The sequence below is a fragment of the Pelophylax lessonae genome (assembly GCF_965119305.1).
Source record: "Pelophylax lessonae genome assembly, chromosome: 3".
Taxonomy (NCBI): domain Eukaryota; kingdom Metazoa; phylum Chordata; class Amphibia; order Anura; family Ranidae; genus Pelophylax; species Pelophylax lessonae.
Window position 1 is genome coordinate 589260299 of NC_138770.1, and position 23299 is coordinate 589283597.

The 23299-nt window shown below is 42.8% G+C and overlaps 1 protein-coding gene across 2 annotated transcripts; it reads right to left on the reverse strand.

The window, feature by feature from the left end:
• Window positions 1-999: 999 nt before the first annotated feature.
• SNRPB2 (small nuclear ribonucleoprotein polypeptide B2) lies at window positions 1000-22682 on the reverse strand. 2 transcript variants are annotated; one of them, XM_082252314.1, is made up of 7 exons: window positions 22624-22682; window positions 16776-16859; window positions 13272-13444; window positions 10874-11014; window positions 8930-8983; window positions 4908-4996; window positions 1000-1305 (listed from the first exon to the last, which is right to left on the reverse strand). In XM_082252314.1, exons 2-7 carry the CDS (start codon window positions 16837-16839, stop codon window positions 1146-1148), a joined length of 681 nt encoding a protein of 226 aa, XP_082108440.1. In that variant the 5' UTR covers window positions 16840-16859; window positions 22624-22682; the 3' UTR covers window positions 1000-1145. The 2 variants fall into 2 exon arrangements, with proteins under 2 accessions (XP_082108440.1, XP_082108441.1); XM_082252315.1 differs by having other exon boundaries at window positions 16776-16849; window positions 22620-22677.
• Between the last annotated feature and the right edge of the window lie 617 nt (window positions 22683-23299).

Below are 23299 nucleotides of genomic sequence, written 5' to 3' on the forward strand. Positions count from 1 at the left end.
TATACGCTCCCTTACACTATCCAGAATGAAGGGAAAAAAAAAAAGTTTGGCTTTAGCGCTACTTTAAATTTACTAGCATAAGGACATGTGGAGGACATGAGTTAAAACAAACTGTAGGCACAGAAACTTTCATCCAAATACATTCCTTAAAGTGGAGCTCCAACCAAAAGGAGAAGCTCTGCTTGTTTGCTTCCCCCCCCCCCCTCCAGTGCCACATTTGTCACCTCTCGGGGAGGAAGGGGGGGATACCCGTTTTTGACAAGTATTCATCCTCACTTCTGGGTGATCTTGCCCTGGCAAGGTCCCCCGCAATTTCGGCCCCCCTCCTCCTTCCCCCGCTGCCGGGCCATTCACATAGCGCGGCGTGCTTCGTGCATGCGCAGTAGGGAGACAGCTGTGAAGCTCCCTACCTACTGCTCCCAACATTGCAGGATCTCTGGACAGGTAAGTATCCTAAAATTAAAAGTCAGCAACTACAGTATTTGTAGCTGGTGACTTTCAGTTTTTTGGTGGGGGGGCTGGAGCTCCATTTTAATAGCCACAAGGAATATGAATCCACTTTGTGTGCGCCAAACACCTTTGCAAACTCAGGATTACCTTGTAAACATCTATGTGACATCTGGCATGTGATAAATATAGCATTTGTATAGAACAAAGCTGTAGGTGTGACCCAGCAAGTCCTCCCACTTGCTGGCTGACTGCTGAAAACTACAGGAGGATTCAGATACAAAACTAGTCATCTTGCTCAAGGAAAAAGAGCAGCAAAAATGGGTCTATATTGCAGGACACTTCTGCACAGAGGCAAAGTGCAGACGTTTTTTCATCCTACAGTACTGTACAGATCTGGACGATATATACAAAGAGCACCAAGATTTCAGAATATATATATATATATATATATATATATATATATATATATATATATATATATATATATATATATATGGCTCTTGAAGCTAGATATAATTTTTGGTTCGAGATTTTAGCTTTAAGCAAATGGAGTAAAAAAAACAAAAAACATTTATTTGTACAAAAATGACAATCTGACATAAACCAATAACTATAGAAGTTCAATGTTTGAACAGCAAATATGAATTCTTGAAGAACTAAAAGCCGTGAATAAAGTCCAGAAATTGCAACTGTTTTCACTTTTTAGCATATGTGATCTTCATAGCATGTGATGGCGTAATCTTAAAACCTTGAAGTGCATCCCGTGCAGAGCCTGCCTGGGTATCATTCTCAAACTCTACAAAAGCAATATCATGTCTTCCGGGAACTAGGCGAACCTCTTTGAAGCCAGGGAATCTGCAGTAAGAGATAGTAAAGTCAGTTGCTAGATCACAATATAGAAAGTAATAGTGATCCCTTCTATAATCTAACAATAGCCCTCTATCACAGGAACCATCTAGAAACACTCTGTAAATGAGCAATACTGCAAAACAATACTCGCAACTTAGCCTTTTTTTGTCTTTATTTTAACCTGGTAAACCAGACAGTAGGGCTCCATTCTCATTTGCCATTTTGGAATCTTGGGCAGAATCTCTGGGTTTCTACCTGCAACCTCAAATTGCACTACAACTGAAAAACGCATGTTCGGGTGCAATTCATTTTTAATGGCACCTTAAATGTGGTGTGGTTTTGCCACGATTATCGCATAATAAATTGCACAACAAACTGCAACCAGCAAGCTTGCTGCCCTAGAAGGAGCAGGAGCTTCTTTTGAGCAACAAACTTCAAACTGCGTTGTGGTTTGCTGCGATAAGCATGGCACAACTGCACCGTGTTTAGGTGCCATGGAAAATAAATGGCACCGGAAAATGCATTTTGCAATTGTAGTGAGATTTCAGATCGTGGGCAGAACGTCAGTGATTCTGCCCGAGATCCCAAAAAAGCAAATGTGAATGCAGCCTTACAGACCAGGCTGTCCAGCAAAACAGGAAGTTAGAGGATTGGGATAAACCATTCACCACTGGCAAGGGAGCTTACAATAGTCAACTTTTATGTATTTATGTAAAACCTTTATCCCAAAAGGGTAAAACGGTTTCTAAATTTGCTTAAAAAGTGTTAGCTGGAGTGTGGCTTTAATGCATTAAATCGAGTCTATCTAAATCGGCTAGTGCACCTAACCTAACAAAGCTGCTGTCCAAAGGTGTCTCTGTTGTTCCTTCATCAACTAAGACAGGAAGTGTTTTACTGGTCAGATCACAAAGTGAAAGTAAAAAAAAAAAAAAAAATGTAAAGATGAAAATAAATACAGCCACTACATTTAAGAAAGCTGCAATATATTACATGTTTGCTTTGGGGTTTAATACCACTTTAAGTTTGTGCGAAGTGCAGAAATAGATGAACTAGCTCACTGTACTCAACTAATAACTCATAGGAAAGAGAAGTGAAGGGGAAAGGAGCTACAGTGAATTTGATGGAACGAGAGTAAGAGCTAGTAATCAAAGCATCACTCAATTTTCTCCACCCAGTTTTCATCTGCAGCATCCACGCACTTCTTACTAGAGGTTTAAAAATGCCAGACACTGCCTCAAACTAACCTAACATTGTCATAAAGATATTTAAACAGGCTGGGGAGGATTAAATTAAAAAGTAACTCAAATAAGCAGAGTTTATATATGGTTTGGGATAAAATTGGGAAAGGCTAAAACTTGTCAGGTTTTACTTTTATCTGAGGCTCTATTAAAAAGTTTTCGCCTTAGTTTCTGTCCTGGCGACACTTTTTTGTTTTATACCATATCAGAGGTGAGGGTAAATGTGCAACAGGGAAGCAGACACTCAAAAGCTGTTAGGGGTTTTTATCATTATTAAACTTTCTCAACCTAATTTTACTTTGGTCTGTATTGCTGTTGTAGAGTATTATTAATTTCCAAGTATAGTAAAGCTCACTTCGGTATCTGGGGAAATTGTTGTGTAATTTACTATAAGATTTCTCACAGACATTAGGATCTTACAGGTCTGCTACTGATAGAGGCTACATATGCCTTTCTTAGGAAACCATGGGGGTCCCTTGCAAGGTACCTTCCAGCCATTGTTAAATGTTCATCATAACCTTATCTCGGTATAGTACCATGTGCTTACCAGCAGAATGTTATTATAGTTTATTTTTTTGTTCATGGCTGAATTTGGTAATCTCTATGGTCCTTCATTGCTGCTTACATTTACCAATTTTGTATTTGATTGTTTTACTACATGATACAAGGCTTTGTGAACTTCTGTAATTGAGTTTGTAATGTGCCATTTTCATGTCATGTGATACGGTTGTATGTTTCTAAAACTTAATAAAAATGACCAAAAAAAGGTATGGTAAAGCTGTGTCACCAAGTGAGGGGAAATCTCTCCAACTGAGCTTTGGATAGCAGTAAGACATGACAGGGGTTCTTATATCCCCAATTGATCCAAAACTAGAAGAAAAAAATGCCTACAGGTACACATACAAAATATATGAAATCCTGAATCTCTGGTCACCTTTGTAAGATGAATGGATTGCATTTTCATACATTAAATAGTGCTATGTACAGAGCTTGTAAGAATAGCAGCATCAATATTACAAGACCTGATGCTATTGATCTCCCAAACTATTGCAGTTAGTCATGCACAGACAATGAATTACTATGGTTGTTGGGTTCTCTAGAGAAAGTAATTAGCAAGTTTGAGACTTTCAGTTGGTAAAAAAGATGCCTACAATTTTACAAAATGTATACGGCTCTTGCAGCTGAAAATCTGTAGGTCACCTATACAGCGCTTTATAAAGCTTTTCACTACTAATGGCAGGATGCATACAACAATTTTTTTGGAGAAATGTCATTGCTGAAGCTTTCCCCTGACTTTCAGCTAAGACTGCACACCAGCCAGTGATGTTTACACTGCAAGTTAATTGGGAGTATTCTGCAGGTATACAGGAACTCCATCACATCTTAGAGAGCTGAAGAGAATCTTAGTACAGCTGCAACAGATGCTGTAAAACTCGTATTGTATGTCACTTTCCGACCTGTTCATGTGTTCTTTAACCCAGGGCTCAACAAACCCCAGGCGCTGGGTCGCATTGGCGACTAGAATTAGCGGCCTGGTGCCTGGGCTACACTGCGACAGGTGCCCTCTCCCAATGCCAGACATCCCAAGTCTCCCGCATGCGGGCTGCGGCTCCTGACATCCGCAGTGCCATGCGATCTCCCTGCTCCGTGCTGTCAGATCGGAGCAGATGTTTCCTGTATAGTTCCGGCTCTCTCCTGTCACAGGCAGAGTGATATCAAATGCAATCCACCTGTGAGAGGAGAGATACAGGAAGCTACTCGCACTCCATTGATGTCTCCCAGAGGAGCCAGCATTTCCCGCCAGCAGTAAGTCACATGTGTTAGGGGTGCAAATAGTCCCCAGCTGAATCTGAAATTGTATCTGAAATACAATGAGCAGATTCACATTAAGTTTTTTTTTTTTAACTTAAAACTGTAGTAAAGTCCAAGCAAATAAAAAATAGGCCCCAGGTGGTTTAAGTCATAATGTGCTGGCATGTACTGCATACTAGCACATTATGAGAGACTTTTACCTTAAAACGAAGCCCTCCAGCAGAGCACGTTCACTGCTGATGGGGCTTCTGTCTTCATCTGGCCTTTCTTCGGGTTTCACGGGCTCTAGCTGTTTAAATGACATGACCGTGTGAGTCACGGTTGTGGTGAAGTGTGCTCAACAGACGGCATACTCCAGCAAGCCATCCATTAGGAGCGCAGTGTGCATGCACCGGTGATATCACTGGCTGCTACAAATGTAAATATTTCCTAAACGGTGCACGTTTAGGGATATTCACAGTAGTCGTAAAGTGGACTTTACTATACTTTATTATATCCTGGTAAGAGATCTGAAACAACACAGGTTCACAATAGTGAATTAAAATGGACAATACTCACTGGTTAAACAACATTGACAACATCATCTCGTTGGTTTCTTCAGGTAAATTATTCAAGAACAAGATGTAATTTGGTGGGTTGTCAGGCACCTAAGAAAAAAAAAATGTAAAAATTGTTCACAATTATACATACAGTTAGTACTGCTTATCAACTGTCAAAAAAACAAATCCAAATTATAGGTTGATTTGGGTTAGTATATTTACGCTTTAAACTCTTTTGGTTACGGCTTATGCTGCTTAAGGTTTAATGGTACATATGTGAGGTTTGCTTGCATAGCATCACAGCAGAATGGTATCACCAATAAATTGCCTCTTTTTTTCAGGTACTGATAATGCTACGTATTCTTGTTTGCAAAGTCTCCAAAGCTCAGATTTAGCTGTTGCAGCACATGACAGAACACTCACATTAGAGTATATGTCAAGTCAAAGAATAGAAGATTTTAGATCTTTTTATACTATCCATTCTAATTGATTTAATAAAAAACAAAAAAAAAGGTCAAAATCATTTTTTTCACATTTGTTTTGTCAGTTATGTGACCACTCAAGCCCACTCTTTCCCCAGCTCAAAGGGATGGGGGGAGTGGGAACAGCTCTAGGAAGCTTCCACCAACATCACAGATGCCAGCAACTCTTTTGCTCTACAGAGACCCAAGAAGTGTCCTAAGACTGTATGGAGCGATGATTGAAATCTCTTGACACTCCCTACTTACAGCAGTGTGCAAAACACTGTCAATGCACTGTGAATTAGTGTTGGCATGAAATAGGAAAATTACTTGCACACAGGATACTGGCAGGATCAACAGGTATTTGATTTGCCAGCAACATTACATCACAATGTACTCATAATAATATTACTTGCTCACTGTTCATGACAATAAGAAAGCTACCACATCACCTGAACTGCTGTTGCTTATCTATTACAGTTTCATGATGTCAACTTTTACCCCGACATAGAAAATGTTATCACCATTTATGAGACAAACTGGAGGGGAAGTTACTGATTCATGGTTTAAAGATATCATTAGCACAGCTAACAAGTTCCTGCAATTTAAACTTATACATCACCTGAATTACCCCTAAGACAAGTTGCCTGATCAATGCAGATCACCCCAAATATAAAATAATTTACAATGGCAAAGCCTGCCCTAATACATTCCATAAGGCCTGGAATCTGTGGATGGCACACAGTCTAGGTGTACCCATCCTAAATATGGTCTCTTAATTCAGTATGGACTTTTTTCACTGATCTATGACATTCGTTTTGGGAAGGGAGAGCGCAAATGTTGGTTGATAGTGTGTGGGAGTGTTAAATTTACTTGAATTTATTATATTGATATTGGGGACTGCGTGACCCAGGCAATTTTTTTCCTGTAAATATACAGTATGTTCTGGCTCAGTTGAGACCAATTGTTCTTTAGGTCCGGTTCACATTTGTGCGATCACAGAAATTGCATGTACTTCGGAGCGCACTGCTCCTAAATTACATGCGATCTCTGTGCGGTGCAAATTCAGCCATACAGTTTGTATGGCTGAATTTGCACCGCATCCGCACTAAACACGCACATGACCCTTTTTTTTATCCACAGCAGAATGGGATCGCATGGTGGTTCACACTAGTGCGATCCGATTCTGTGCGAACTTGCAGATCGCACTGCGATATGCGATCTCAACTGGGGTGTTAACTTTTAATTGACACCCCCTGCGTATCGCATATGGCAGTGTGAACTGCCAGGGTTGCGGATGTGATGCGGGAACACACTGCATATTCGCAGCATTCCCGCATCGCAGAAGTGTGAACCGGGACTCACATTTAAAAATTATTTGCCAAACTACAGTAAACACCTTTGAAAAAATAAAAAAATAAAAATCGGCATACTTGTCCCAGGTCTAAGACTCAGAAAGTAGTGAAGCCTTTGTAATATGAGATTTGGGGAATCAGTATTTTCAGAAGGGAAGTTCAAATATAACAGCCACCCCACTTCCAGCAAATTAGGAGAGAATAGGTAAGCGAAAACAAAAAGACAACTCCAGTTTGCATGTTTAGGTTCAATTGTAAACAAATCCCACACACACACACACACATATATATACACACACTATCCCACAAAAGTTCGTACACCCCTCACATATTTGTAAATATTTTATTATATCTTTTCATGTGACAACACTGAAGAAATTACACTTTGCTACAATGTAAAGTAGTGAGTGTACAGCTTGTATAACAGTGTAAATTTGCAGTCCCCTCACAATAACTCAACACACAGCCATTAATGTCTAAACCGCTGGCAACAAAAGTGAGTACACCCCTAATTGAAAATGGCTAATTGGGCCCAATTTGGACATTTTCCTTCCCCGGTGTCATGTGACTCAGTGTTACAAGGTAGGTCTCAAGTGTGAAGAGAGAGCAGGTATGTTAAATTTTGTGTTCTCGCTCATACTGGTCACTGGGAGTTCAACATGGCTCCTCATGGCAAAGAGCTGAGGAACTGAAAAAAAAAAAAAAAAAAGAATTGTTGCTCTACATAAAGATGGCTTAGGCTATAAGAAGATTGCCAAGACCCTGAAACTGAGCTGCAGCACGGTGGCCAAGACCATACAGCGGTTTAACAGGACAGGTTCCACTCAGAACAGGCCTCGCCGTGGTCGACCAAAGAAGCTGAGTGCATGTGCTCAGTGTCATATCCAGAGGTTGTGTTTGGGAAATAGAGGTATGAGTGCTGCCAGCATTGCTGCAGAGGTTGAAGGGGTGGGGGCTCAGCCTGTCAGTCCTCAGATCATACGCTGCACACTGCATCAAATTGGTCTACATGGCTGTCGTCCCAGAAGGAATCCTCTTCTAAAGATGATGCACAAGAAAGCCCGCAAACAGTTTGGTGAAGACAAGCAGACTAAGGACATGGATTACTTGAAACATATCCTGTGGTCTGATGACCAAGATAAACTTATTTGGTTCAGATGGTGCCAAGCGTGTGTGGCGGCAGGTGAGGAGTACAAAGACAAGTGTGTCTTGCCTACAGTCAAGAATGGCGGTGGGAGTGTCATGGTGTGGAGCTGCATGAGTGCTGTCGGCACTGGGGAGCTACAGTTCATTGAGAGAACCATGAATGCCAACATGTACTGTGATATACTGAAGCAGAGCATGATCCCCTCCCTTTGGAGACTGGACTGCAGGGCATTATTCCAACATGATAACCCCAAACACAACTCCAAGATGACCACTGCCTTGCTAAAAAAAAGCAGAGGGTAAAGGTGATGGACTGACCAAGCATGTCTCCAGACCTAAACCCTATTGAGCATCTGTTGCTCATCCTCAAAAAGAAGGTGGAGGAGCGCAAGGTCTCTAACATCCACCAGCTCCTTGATGTCGTCATGGAGGAGTGGAAGAGGACTCCAGTGGCAACCTGTGAAGCTCTGGTGAACTCCATGCCCAAGAGGATTAAGGCAATGCTGGAAAATAATGGTGGCCACACAAAATATTGACACTTTGTTGCCAGCGGATTAGACATTAATGGCTGTGTGTTGAGTTATTTTGAGGGGACAGCAAATTTACACTGTTATACAAGCTGTACACTCACTACTTTACATTGTAGCAAAGTGTAATTTCTTCAGTGTTGTCACATGAAAAGATAAATAAAATATTTACAAAAAAGGGAGTGTACTCACTTTTGTGAGATACTGTGTATATTTTTTTTTTTTTTAAATAATAAAAAGATATAGGCCTGAAAATAGCATTGTATGGCATGGACAGAAATATACTAAATGCGGCACTAATAAAATATGCAATTTGTAATGTCTTCCTGTCCCCTAAGAAATGAGAACTAGATGACCGACTACTAGTGGATCCTTTATTTTACACTATAAGTACACTTTAATAGACTAATGCCACTGAACACTGCAGTTACCTATATTTTACACTGAAAGCATTATTGTCTTTTCCAAGCAAAACCCAAAGACAAGTAATTTTATCTAAAAGCATAACACAGACCATGTTGCTTTGTGTAAGCCATGCACATGCTTTATTACCTGCTGGCTCTGTGCTGATCCTGGTGCTGCATTGTCTGTTTCCTGTCCCGGAACCTGTAAATAGCAACATCAATAATAAACTCGCCAAAGCATAGAACAATAAAATATAACAGGTACCCCAGATATTGTAAATGTTTTAAGATCAATGCCAAACATTTGATGAAAGATTTTAGCACTTTTATTTTGTTATAATAGTCCTTAAAAAAAAAAAAAAAAAAGTTCCAGGATAACCGAATCTAGATGGAGATCAGTGCTGTAAAGTGTCCAGCACACTACAAACCCATTAGGCCAAATGTTGTTGCTTGTAGGTGAATTATTGTTGGGTTCTGATATCTGAATTGACTATATCCTATACAGCATTAAAGCCAGATTGTCAGTTTCATTATCTTACTGGGGTAGTCTTGAATTCAACTGAACACCGAACACGCCTAAGCCTATTCCAGGGTGATGAAGCAAGGAAGGGGGTGCACCCTCTATAAATCTACTTAGAAAAGAGCATCAACAAGGGCCATTACATGATACATCATTAGATGCAATTTGGTAAACAAAAAAGAATACTTCTGCTCACATTACAGGGTATTCCTTGTATACATTTTAGTCAGTTTTACAATGTTTTGAAATGCAATAACACTATTTCCAATTCAAGCAGCTAAAAAGCAGCAAAGCTGCCTGTTGCCACAGATCTGGAACTGTAATGGACATCAGCTCACAGATGGGAACTGAATGACTTGCCTGTGCTGAGAGCAGATGGGACAATGTTTTCATCTGCTAGAAACCAGGAGGATGAGAACAGCAATGTAAATGAGGATGTAGGCAGATGAAAACATACAGAGAGATTCATCATAATTCCCAACAGCTCAGATATTAAAAACTCTGCAGGTCAGGGACAGCATACAAAATGGGGAACATTTAACGCTTTTTTTTTTTTTTTAGTTGACTCATCTTAAATTTACATGCTTTCTGTTGCAAAATCACTGCAGTCTTATCAATTGCTATGCAGCTGTTCATTTTTAGTGACTATTTTGCAAATACAGTACTATACTTGCGAATCCAGTTTGCGCCTGACATATTGACAATCATCCAAAAAAATACAGAAGTGGTATTGAGCAGTTTTTAAACTAAAGAAACCTAATGCAAACTCCAGCCTGTGTCACCCCCCGTCAGAATGTTCCCCTCCCATCCGCGCCGCCCGCCGTCAGGACGTTCCCCTTACAGCAGCATCACCCGCCGTCAGAATTCTCCGGGCCGCGATAGCCGGCGCCCGAATGCTCCTCTCCCAGACCGCGCCAGCCGCAGCCGCCCGAATGCTCCTCTCCCAGGCCACACCGCCCGCCGCCTAGAAGGATCCTCTGCCGGGCCGCCAGGAGGGCTCCTCTGCCGCGCCGCCAGAAGGGTCCTCTGCCGCGCCGCCAGAAGGGTCCTCTGCCGGGCCGCGCCGCCAGAAGGGTCCTCTGCCGGGCCGCGCCGCCAGAAGGGTCCTCTGCCGGGCCGCGCCGCCAGAAGGGTCCTCTGCCGGGCCGCGCCGCCAGAAGGGTCCTCTGCCGGGCCGCGCCGCCAGAAGGGTCCTCTGCCGGGCCGCGCCGCCAGAAGGGTCCTCTGCCGGGCCGCGCCGCCAGAAGGGTCCTCTGCCGGGCCGCGCCGCCAGAAGGGTCCTCTGCCGGGCCGCGCCGCCAGAAGGGTCCTCTGCCGGGCCGCACCGCCCCCCGCCAGTAGGCTCATCTCCCGGGCCACCCCTCTGCCAGAATGCTCCTCTCCTTGGCCGCCCACCGCCAGAATGCTCCTCTCCCAGGCCACGCCACCAGAATGCTCCTCTCCCGGGCCACGTCAATCACATTTCGCAAGTAAATTATTCATAGTGATTGTTTAATTAACATGATAAAATTGGTAAATGTACCCCAATGAACTTCAAAAATCTTACAGCCTTTACAGCATGCCCCGACTCACCTGTGGGGGTTTTTTATTTGCTGCATTCGCAGCCTGGTCTTGGGGTTTGTTCTTTTTCTTATCCTTCTTTTTTTCTTTATCTGCAAATGTTCCACGCATCTTGGATACTAAATCAGAGTCAGACTTTGCATACTGAATTCGCTGCAAAACATAAGAATTTAGGTATTAATTGATAATGCACAATATCAGTAGCTAGACTTAAGTTTTGTTTACATAACCACCTACACATGATAAAAGCTTGTCAAGTGGAAGACGTCAGAATTCTGCAAGCTTACCATTAACTGCAGAAGTTTGGACATTTCCTTACTGATAACTGATGCAAGGATGCTGCATTTTGGAGGTTTCCACTAAGCTAGCTACAAATATGTGAAAAACTTGGGGATCCTGCACATACCTGTGTTAATGCTTTTGTGACCAGAGTTGTGTAGTTTAGTGGCCTTACCAAGATTAGCAGCATCAGTATGGGTCAGTTAAAGCAGAGTTCCACCCAGTATGGGTCAGTTAAAGCAGAGTTCCACCCAATATGGGTCAGTTAAAGCAGAGTTCCACCCAAAAGTTGAAGTTCAGCTATAAGGACTCCTGACCCACATTTGGCATGTAATTTTTTTTTTGGGGGGGGGTTTGACATGTACCCAGCTCCCACTTCCTCTTGGGCCGCCAATGCGACTCAAGTAGAAGTTTTCCTCTTCCCCTCCCTCCCTGTAATCTTCTGGGACATGTCCCAAAAGATTGCCAGGTAATTGAGGAGGTGCAGTGCAACTCGCGCATTTGCAGTGCGCACCTGGCTGTGAAGCCGCAAGCTGTCACAGCCAGGTGCCTACACTTTGATGCCGGCGCGAGGCGAGGGAGAACAACGAGGGTTCAGGCAGCCGCATTGCTGGATCATGGGACAGGTGAGTATGTGTTTATTCAAAGTCAGAAGCTACACTTTTTGCAGCTGCTGACTTTTAATAAACACAAAAATGACTGTAATCCTGCTTTAACTTTACAATATATGTCAGTTTGACATTAAGCCTAAGAATTAGAAACACACAAAGTTGTGCTTTCCTAGCTCTCTGCTGCACAGTTATCTGCAAATCAATGTTCTCACATCAAGGCACATTTTTCACGTGAACTTGAAAAGGACTAGGGTACTTCTATTACAAAGGTTTTAAACAGCAAAGTCATTTCTGCCTGGGGAGCCCCAGGACCCAGTGAACAGGATTTCTGCCCAAGGAAGTGCTACTTCACTATTACTGAGAATAACAAAACAGTTTCCTGCAATCTCTATATATTCACACAAGTCCCAGTAACCTGGTATCACAACATGCACAAACCTGCACAGATCATCATAAATATGTGAACTGCATTCTTTTGCTTTTTTTCAGAATAAGTTTTATGTTTCATTGGTAGAAATAACTATCTTTACTCATACTTAAAATAGATTACATATTTGGGTCTTAAAGTGAAATTCCAGTTAAGACTAAATATATACTCTTTAGTATAAATAATAATATAATAAGCAATTATTTTAAACATTATTTAAATTGCTAAAAATCTGATTAGAAAACAATCAAAGAATCTAGACATCTAGATATCTTGGCAATACGCCTCTACCTCACTGACAACAGAGTGCCTGGGCCGAATGTGTCTGCTCACAGGCACTTCCTGGTACCGTTGTCAGTGTCAGATCAAAGCCCCACCACCTTCTGCCTGGCAGAGTATACTCTATTCCTGACCTCACATGCTCTCTCAATGGGGACGCTCAAGTATTCTCATTCACGATACAGTTTACAAGAATGTAATGCAAGATACATCATAGCCTGAAGTAACACTGCCAGGAATAGATAAACCCACCAGCCACCTTTATACTATGCAAGGATGGGGATTGAGGTCACATGACATCAAGTAAACACAAAAAGAAAAAAAAATTGCACCTAGCAATTAAATAATATATATCCTTAATCACCGTGGAGGAGGATTTAGCATACCGCAAAGAATATTTAATCTCAACTTACATGTACAAGATCTTTTTTTTTTCATACCAAATGGTGCTTCTTTACTAAGGAACTCTCTGATTCAGAATAAGCAAAAATAAGTGATTCATCAAGAAATGAAGAACAAAATATTGTATACAAAGGCATTGATCTGCCTTAGAACAGCTTTTCTCCCCATATAAGAAAATGGAAATGCATTAGCAGCTTAGTAGGAGGTCAGAAACAGCTCTGGAGGAAGATCACAAACACAAGATGAGTGCACCTGGAAGCATGCTGTGTTTGCCTATACAATCCCTAAAGATGACAAACGCTCTGGAGCTTGTACCTTAAAAACAAGTGAACATTAATAGCTCCAGATTTCCTATTCTGATGGGAAATTTCCATCAAGCCGGATAAATCAGGGTGGCTAAGATATGACATACCATTGGTTTATCATAAAATGGAAATCCTTGTAGTTGTCTCAAAGCATTGGTAGATGAGCTGAGCTCCTTAAATATTACAAAGGCTTGTCCCCTCATCTTCACCGTCTTTAAAGCAACAATGTCCATCACATGACCAAACTGAGAGAAGAGCGCATACAGAGATCTCTTCAGTTCTAGAAAGAAAAGAAAATTATATTACAACCGATACAAGATGGCTCAATTACATAAAAATTAACCTTAATGAGCATGTCACACTAACCAACATATACTAGACTGTGACTATGCGTACTCTCCATGTTATACAGTATACCTGTTTTTTTTAATGCTCATGTATGCCAATATAAAAATACTAAATTATGACATTAAATTCCAATAATACAAATTTAAGATAGATTTTTTTCTAGGTCCTTACTCCTAACTAGACAGAAAATAACTGATTTGCTGAGGCAGAGAGAGAGAGGATATATCCTCTGGGACTGCCCCTAGGGTGTGGCCAGAGCTTTTTAATTTCCTGTCTAGTCCTGCTCCTGTGGAGGCAACATAACCCGAAGGTGGTGTATCACCGAGGACTACGTCTGTCAATGAGCGCTAGAGAAATACTAAATTATGACATTAAATTCCAATAATACAAATTTAAGATAGATTTTTTTCTTTTGGCAGGAATACCCATATAGTAATACAGGAACCCCCACTGCCTATCTTTATATCACTATGCCATCAGCCTTCACCCCACTTCACTCCTCAGCATTCCAATAAACCCTCTAAAACATTGGGGACTTTGTATAAAGCTTCAGTAAAAAGAAAAACAAACAAAGATAAAAAAAAGATTCTGCATATTTATATATAGCCTCTAAATGAAGGAGAGCCTTGTCACATCAAATGTCAAAGTCATGTAGGAAAGCCCCTCCAATCAGCCAGCTCTCTCAGCTGTGAGTTAAATGCAGGCCAGGGTGGTGAGGTATATTGTGGTATATAGTGGTATATAGTGGAGAACACCACTATATCTGCTTGCCATGTTAAATGTCCCCCCGAATGTCTATTCTCACCAAAATCGTATGTGGTGGCATCCATTTACCCCTTACCACCAGCTCCTGATGGCCCTTTAAGGGGTTCTTAAAGTGGAACTTCACAGTCTCAATCAACATTGACTATTTTTAATCCTTATGCTGCTAGCATTAGTAAATAGATAGGAAAGTATATTATATTTACTTGTTTTAAACTTTTTTATTTTTTTTTACATTTCTTCATATATTTCCTGGTTTCTGGCCTAGGAAAAGGATGTCATACACCCCAATAGTCTTTAGAGGGGGGGGGGCTTCTCAGCTAAGCACACTTTCTTGCCTGAATGCTTGAGCTAAGGGCAGATAGATTCCAGGATGTAAATGCTACTTGAATCGCCTGCCCTTACTTAGGAGGACCGCAGCCAGAAATGCTAGGGAGGGTGTTTTTCAAAGTGGATTCTAGCCAAACTAAAAATGGAGACATAGATGGATGAGGGAGTTTGCTTTAAAATATTAAAATCAAATTAAACAGCGTTTTTGGATTGTAGTGCTCAGATGCAGTGTAGTTCTGCTTTAAGGTCAGAGGCATTTGTTGGGCATTACAATCATGTAATCACTGTAAATGGCTGCCACGGTGATCATGTGCCCGTCCTCCTGGCTCCAAATTGTAAACAGTGTCCGGGAGATGTCTGTGACATTGCTGTCACAGTGCAGGCACTAGAAAAGTAAATATTGAATGCAATGTGTACCCATAACACCAATGCCTCTAAACATTCTGGGTTTGCTAAAGAAAAAACATACTTACTTTACTTTCAGACTTGTCTTTTAGTTGCTCAGCAGTTAAAGTGGAGCTAAATTAAAAAAAACACTTACCTCTGTTCAAATGGTTCCTCACCGGCATCATCTCCCTGGCTTCTTTCTGGTGCCGATCCAATGCCCCCTTAACTAGCTGGTGCAAGATCATTGTGACTCTATCATGCACAGAAGAGCAGTCCTTGCAGCACCCAGACACTGTGCCAGAATGTAAACTGAGCTGTGCATGCACAGCTTAGGATACATTCTACAAAGCTTTGCGAGCAGGCAGGTATTTTATTGCAGAAGAAACATTGAATGTCTCTTTAGCAATAAACTGCCTGCCTGTTCACAAACTTCTTTTCCAACTTTACTTCAGGCTGGTAAATCCATAAAGGTGCTTAAAAAGAATTGCTTTCTCTCTTATACTGTTTCTGTCTAACTAAGTCTCTTTATACACATTCAGTACATAATGGGTGTGTCCTACCTCTGCCTCATTCATGCATGTATGTATTAACCACTTGCAGATTTACTGCTACAGGGTGGCCATTCTTTGCTGAATCAGATATTATATATATATATATATATATATATATATATATATATATATATATATGATTCTGCACTCACAGGTAGGGGGCACAAACATTGCTTCTGCAGTGATTAGTCACAGCAGAAGCTGATTATCGGTGCAGGACGATGGATGTCTGCCGACACCCGCTGATTGTCAAGGCTTGAGTGGATGGAGAAATCTTTTTTTTTTTTTTTTTTTTTTGTTAAAATGATGGGCTGAAAAAAAATAAACTGTCTATGCCTAGCTAAAAGATAGGTTTGGAAAATTAGTTTATAGTTTCTGGCTAGAAACAGGGAATCTGAAATATCTATATTTAGCAGACTAAAACAAAAAAACATTTTATAAAAGTTGTAAAAGTTAAAAGGTTTTTCATCTTAATGCATTCTATGTGTGTAGCAGCCGCCCCAGCAACCCCTAAAACTCACCTGAGCCCCATCTCTGTCCACAAATCTCTCAGCTGCCTGGGACCCTCCCTCCTGAGTGGCTGAGAAACAGCCGCAATGCCATTGGCTCCTGCGACTGTCAGTCACAGTTAATCAAAGGGGGGGGTGTAGAACCGCAGCTCCATGTCTAAATGGACACATTGAGCTGCAGCTCCGCTCGGGTGCTCCCATAACAAGCTGCTTGCTGTGGGGGCTTTCGACAAGAGGGAGGGGCTAGGAGCAGCGAAAAGGGACCCGGGAAGGAGGAGGATCCAGGCTGCCCTGTGCAAAACCACTGCACAGAGGAGGTAAGTATAACATGTTCATTTTTATTTATTTTTTTTAAAAACTAGACTTTAAGGACTTTAATTTTACTCCTGGGCACAATAAAGAAAAAGGTATACAATCAGTAGGGAAAGGAAGTCCTAAAATTCACATATCACAGCAATACTTAGTAAAGAGGTGTTTGACATGTCTAGCTGTCATACACCTCCTCACAGGGTTTCACTGCGATGTGCGACTTTTAGGACTTTCCTTTCTCTACTGGATGCTTATAGCTGGGATGAGCTCTGTCCTTGTCAGCACTCCTAATGGTTTGTCACGCAAGAGGACCTGGTGAAGCCTTGAGCGGCACACCTGTGATTTTTGTTGTGGATCCCAAAAATATATACAAAACTACACATCCCCTTTCCATTAAAGCTTGACCTTTCCTTACCTTCCTTCCCAATTTTATCATTTAAGTTGTTAATATAAACTGTATGATTCGGCCGGATATCCATGTTTTCACTTCTTTCAAAACCTGAAGACAAACATATATCGTGATTAGTACAATACAAAGGAAAGAAAATGCATAAGGGCTCTTTCACACGGGCGGTCCGATCAGATCCGCCTGTTAGTTTTTTAAGCGGATCTGATCGGATCCTCCATGCAGCTCTATGGGGCAGCGGGTGTCAGCGGAGGTCACCTCCGCTGACACCCGCTGCCATCCGCATCCGATCCTGTGCTGAAATCTGGACGGATGGAAACCCTATTTTTCCATCCGTTCAGTAATCGGAGCGGAGCGGATCTGATCTGATGAGAGCGGACAAGCGGTCCGCTCTCCTCCGATCCCCCATAGAGGGCAGCGGGTGCTGAGACACCTCCCTCTCCGCTCTGCAAGCGGAGACGGAGCTGTCATCCGCCCGGCTCAGCGGGGATCGCGGATCGATCCCCGCTGAGCAACACGGATCCGCCTGCGGAGGCGGACCGTGTGAAAGAAGCCTAACTCAACAAATACAACGTAACAGCGGATTAAATACTGATCCTTTAACTTGGACAGTGTACATTCCAATCAGCAGTAGATTCATAAACAGATTTCCCGCTGAATCAGAGCAGAACAGAAGTCCCTTTTACAAAAATAAAAGGCAGAGAGAGGGAGAATGCAATGTACTAAGACTGCAGCACACATCTAGAGCAGCTGTGCGTGGCAACCAATCAGCTTCTTCAGGTAATTCCCCACTCCGGGAAAAAACATATCCTACTAGACATTTATCCCCTTCCTTACCTTGTGAAGCCAGATATACTTATACTATATACTTAAGTTCCCCCTCCTGGTCCTTCTTGCCACTGACACTTTCAGGTGTGGGAGATAAGCAATCCAGTGGTGCAAAGGAAACCCCAGATCGCTGGTCGCCCACAGTCCCAACTCTGATGAGGTCAGCCCTCTTTTGGATCCTGAGAGATCCCTGCTGCTGGATATCCAATAAGAAGTGTCCATTCGAAGGACCCAAATAGGAAATAAACAAAAGAGAAGTCTCTGGGCTGTGGCATCACATGACCACAGCTTAAAGTGGATGGAGTTCCACCCTAAAATGACACTTCTGTCCATCTTCTTGGTCCGGGTCACCTTAAAAAGAAATGGATAATCACATTTTTTTTTTTCATTTTTACTTACCTTGGATTAGAAGAAAATATACTTACCTTACTTCCTCCCCTCTGTGGCCACGGCCCGTCGTCACTCCCTGGCTTGCAATGATTCCTGGGAGCTGAACGTCATCCCTCCCAGGAATCAATGCCCCTGCACCGGCCCCGACGTCAGTTCCAGTGCGCGCGCGTCATTCCCTTCTAAGCAGCTTCTGGGCATGCCCAGAAGCTGTGGAGGGATGGCGTGCCCCTGCACCGGAAGTGACGGCGGGACCGGTGCAGGGGCATTGATTCCTGGGAGGGATGACGTTCAGCTCCCAGGAATCATTGCAAGCCAGGAAGTGACGGCGGGGCCGGTGCAGTGCATCGTGGGACCGAAGAGGACGCAGAAGAGGATCGCGCTGGCTTCAAGCTGCCCACACCTGAGATGGCAGCGCTGGACAATACATTTTCAAGGTAAGTATTTCTTCTTGCAGGTGAGTGCAACCCGGGACAGTACAGAGGCTAGCCATTGTGGAATGCACAAGCCCTGACTGTCCCAGGGGTATTTTTATGTCATTTTTTTTTTTTTTTTTTTAGGTGGAACTCCGCTTTAAGATAAAAACAAAAACACATTTACATTTAGCAAGGGATTTTGTTTTTGACCCAACAATCACAAAATGATGCTTTAGGTTTTGAAAATGAAAGCTAGAAGCTGATTGGTTACTATGCACATCTGTTCCAGATCTTATATGCTCCAGTCATAGAAAATTCATCCCATTGCCTTTTAGAACATTCAAAGCATAGCTCACCCTTTGCAAACATTGAATAAATGGACCCACACTAATAAAAGAAACCAAAATGAATTTATTACATTTATGCATTGTAGCCTGCAGAACATTACAACAGTGATCCATGTGCCTTGGACTTAAGAGCTTGTTTACACTGGCGGTTGGTAAAAACACAGGGCTAAGCCTGAGCCCCATGTTTACCACCCCAACTGCGTCCTCTTAAAGGGGTTGTAAAGTTTAGATTTGTTTTTTTTTTTCAATAAAATAATATGTTTTAATTCCCTGCTCTGTGCACAGAGCAGTTCTGATCCTCCTCTTCTGGGCTCCCCTGACGGAGCTCCTACCCCCCCTCATGCATACTTGATCCTGAGCCTCGCATTGTTTGCATCTATTCAAACAGCCCGGCTCGGCCCTGGTTTACAGGTTTTTCTGACAGCAAAAGGAGCCAATGGCTCTCCCTGCTCTTATCCAAGCCTGTGAGTGCTGGGAGAGGGAAGAAGAGCTGCTGTAGATGTGCACTGCGCTGGACTCAGATCAGACTTAGGGGAGTAGCTACTATTAGAAGGTTTCTTACCCTAATGCAGAGAATGCATTGAAGCGGTAGTAAACCACAGACTTTAAAAAAGAAAAAAAAAATATTCCCCTGCAAAGCAAAGATATAATGTGCTAGTATGCATCGCATATTAGCACATTATCTGAAACTTCTCTTTAAACGAAGCCCTGCAGCAGTGCGCTGTGACCGCTGACAGGGCATTCATCTTCATCCAGTCTTCCTTCCAGGTTGGTGGGCTCCACTCTTGATTGAACAAACCACTATAACGTCACCGCAGAAGCCGCTGTTCAGGGCACAGGGCTTTGAAGGTGGCCGGTGGCTTCACAAGTTAATATCTCCTAAACGGTGCACGTCTAAGAGATATTTACTGTACGTATAGGTAAGCCTTATTAGGAGTAAAAAGCAACCAAGAGAGTTTACTCCCACTTTAAGGTTAAAAAAAAAGAAAACTTTTACCTTTACAACCACTTTAAAGAGGCAGTAAAGTCTTATTTTGTAATTGTACCTAAAGGTAAGCATATAACAAGGCTTACCTGTAGGTTCTGTGAATATCTACTAAACTTGCACCGTTTAGGAGATATTCATAGTGCATGCAGTCAATGACGCCATCAGCACATGCACTCTGAAGGTCCAGCTTACCGTGCCAGACCTTCAGAGCCCATGCTGAAAATGGCGGCTCCCACACGCTTATGCGGGAGCGACATCATCGCGGCTCAGACCACTCACGCCGCTGGAGCCTACGAACCCGGAAGAAACCCTGGAAAAGATGTCAGCCACCTCAGCAATGTGCATATAAAAACAAAATCTAGCTAGTCTCTTGGCCCTCCAGGCATCTCCCTCCTTCACCATCCCCTGCACCCCCTCTTGGAGCCACAACATCCAGCCGTGGACCCCTGTGTTCCTGCAGACCACCTAACAGATGAACTATTTTATACTTTAACCGCTTGCCTACCGCCACAAGTACATATACTGCGGCGGTCAGCCCCGTGCAGGCAAAGTGACGTATCGGTACGTCACTAGCCTGTGAGCCAATAGGGGGCGAACGTGCGGTGCCGGAGGCGCGTTCCCGCCCCCGCTCGTTCACGGACACCCGATGTCCGCCGGTCACTCGCGATCGTCAGTTACAGAGGGAGAAAGGCAGGCAGCTAATGTAAACAAAGCCGCCTGTCATTCTCCCCTGTGTAACAGCACAGATCATACGATCCTGCTATGTAGGCCCGTAAATCTCTGCTGTTACATAAAAAGCCACAGCCAATCACAGTTAGAAGCACGCCCCTAGGGACACACTTAACCCCTCCTTCCCCAATAAAGTTAACCCCTTCCCTGCCAGTGTCATTTTTACAGTAACAGTGCATATTTATAGCACTGATTACTATAGTAATGTCACTGGTAACCCCAAAAGTGTTAAAAATGTCAGTCAAGGGTCCGATCTGTCCGCCGCAATGTCGCAGTCCCACAAAAATCGCAGATCGCCGCCATTACTCGTTAAAAAAAAAAAACAACAAAAATGACAAAAATCTTTCCCTTAGTAAACGCAATAACTTTTGCGCAAACCAATCAAAATACGCTTATTGCGATTTTTTTTTTACCAAACATATGTAGCAGAAAACAAATTGGCCAAAAATGTTAAAAATTTTTGATTTTTTCATTTTTTTGGGGAATTTCATATAAAAAATGTGAAAAATATTGTTATTTTTGCAAAATTGTCGCTCTTTTTTTGTTTATAGCGCATGATAAAAGAAAAAAAAAAAGCAGAGGTGATCAAATACCACCAAAAGAAAGCTCTGTTTGTGGGAAAAAATGACGTCAAATTAATTTGGGTACAGCGTCGCACGACCGCGCAATTGTCCGTTAAAGTCACGCAGTGCCGAATCGCAAAATAGGGCCTGGTCAGGAAGGGGGTAAAATCTTCCGGGGCTTAAGTGGTTAAATGTGAGCAGTTTTCCTGTAATTAAACTGATAACACTTAGAGGCGCTCGGCTTTTTGTTTTTATTTCCACTTTCAGAGCTGACTTCTCTCTGCAGCTGAGCTGGCCCTGAGTGTCATCTATTTCAGCCACCAGACTAATGACTATACATGAACTGCATACCCCTTGATGCTATATAGCAGTGATGGCGAACCTTGGCACCCCAGATGTTTTGGGTCTACATTTCCCATGATGCTCACCTACACTGCAGAGTACAGGAGCATCATGGGAAATGTAGTCCCAAAACATCTGGGGTGCCAAGATTCGCCATCACTGTTATATAGGTATGTGTGATGCGCCAACTCCTATCCTGCTACCTCAGCAGTGTGCGGGCGCCTCTGGAGGGCTTTGGTAGGCACGTATTTCATAATGAGCCAGTATGCAATGCATACTAGCACATTATGCCTTTGTCTTACATTTTATTTTCCTCTTCTCAGGTTTACAACCTCTTTAAGCTGCAAAGGCATTGGCCCCGGAGTATACACACCACAGCTGGGATGTTTGGCTTTGCAGCCACCAGCAGAATGTAATGTAAACAGGGTCGCTCAGCAACTGTGTGCAATCTACCTAATACTGGACATTTAGGGGGGTTAGAGCAGGTGACAATGCCAGCTCATCGCAAGTCAAACACCTCTGAAAAGTGATCCGAGCATCAATCACATTTCGGAGGAGTGGAAGTCTTTGCCGCTAGCGTAAAGCGGCCATGAAAGTGACACAGTAGGGGTGTCCTGCAGTGCAGCATTGCAGTAAGTGAACAGTCCGGGGTCTTCCAATTAAATATCCTTATTAGTGTCATATACAAATGTTCTCCACACACATAGCAATCTGATTGTACAATGTCTGTACTAAGGAACACGTCCTATACCTCACATTCTATTCAGTTCATGTCCTAAGAAACTGGGCCTTCCACAGCACACTGACCACACACCGTACAATCTACCATTAGGGCCTGTCTGGATACATATCGGACGGTGTGTACACCAATGGATCCTTCTCATAAATCTAATAGAGATTGTACAATCAGACTGTATGGTGAGTGATCAGCTGATCCCCCCCAGAACCAATCAATGTCCCATCCCCCCTCCTCCATACACAAGCAGCACCTTCCCCAGCAGTACGATGATCGGTGTAGGTGGGTGAATTCCCGGGCTCTGGGCTCCCCAGACACTACAATGAGTCCATTCCTGACCACACAATGTTTACTTCCTGTACTACACAGAGGAACAACGTGACTCAGCGTCATACCGGGTCACCGCCTCTCTTTTTTCCGCATTCACCGATATTAACCCCCTCACCCCACCAGCCCGGTACACTCCCGCCTGCACAATCAATGTAATAACGACCGGTACACGTACATTTCCCTCTACTCACCGGCTACACACGCTGCCTGGCGCTTTACGGCAACGCACTGACGTCACGCGCCTATTTTTTTTCCTCTGTCGCCAAGCTGCAAATTACGGCAGGAGACGTATAGGACTTGTGAGGTGCGTGAAACTGCGGCGGCCATGTTTGTTTCTGGCTTGAAATTCCTAGAGTTGTAGAAAAAACAGTTATGTACAATTTGTAATTTCCAGATTGGCTCAGTACGGAGGAAGGCTTATGTGACATGTCATCCTATACTATGTACTGCAATACACTGATACACTAATATTACTGCATACCCCCAACTTTCTGAGATAGGAATAAGGGACACTTGTTAGCTAAGGTATGTAGACATGGGACACACCCACCTGCCACGCCTCCCTTAACCACTTTAGCCCTGGAAGGATTTGTTCCCTTCCTGACCAGGCCCTATTTTGCGATTCGGCACTGCGTTAGTTTAACGGACAATTGCGCGGCCGTGCGACGCTGTACCCAAACGAAATATACGTCCTTTTCCCACAAATAGAGCTTTCTTTTGGTGGTATTTGATCACCTGTGCGATTTTTATTTTTAGTTCTATAAACAAAAAAAGAGCGACAATTTTGAAAAAGAAAAAAAAAACAATATATTTCACATTCTTTTATAGGACATTCTAAAAAAAAATTAAAAATCAAAATTTTTTGAA

Bases quoted from the DNA above. Each gene is read 5' to 3' on its own strand.
- SNRPB2 (XM_082252314.1), bottom strand. From the start codon at position 16,839: ATGGATATCCGGCCGAATCATACAGTTTATATTAACAACTTAAATGAT. The intron at 8,984-10,873 runs GTGAGTCGGGGC...TGCTATTTACAG, and splicing joins CAAATAAAAAACCCCCACAG to GTTCCGGGACAGGAAACAGA. The intron at 1,306-4,907 runs GTGAGTATTGTC...CTCTTACTGCAG, and splicing joins TTGTCAATGTTGTTTAACCA to ATTCCCTGGCTTCAAAGAGG.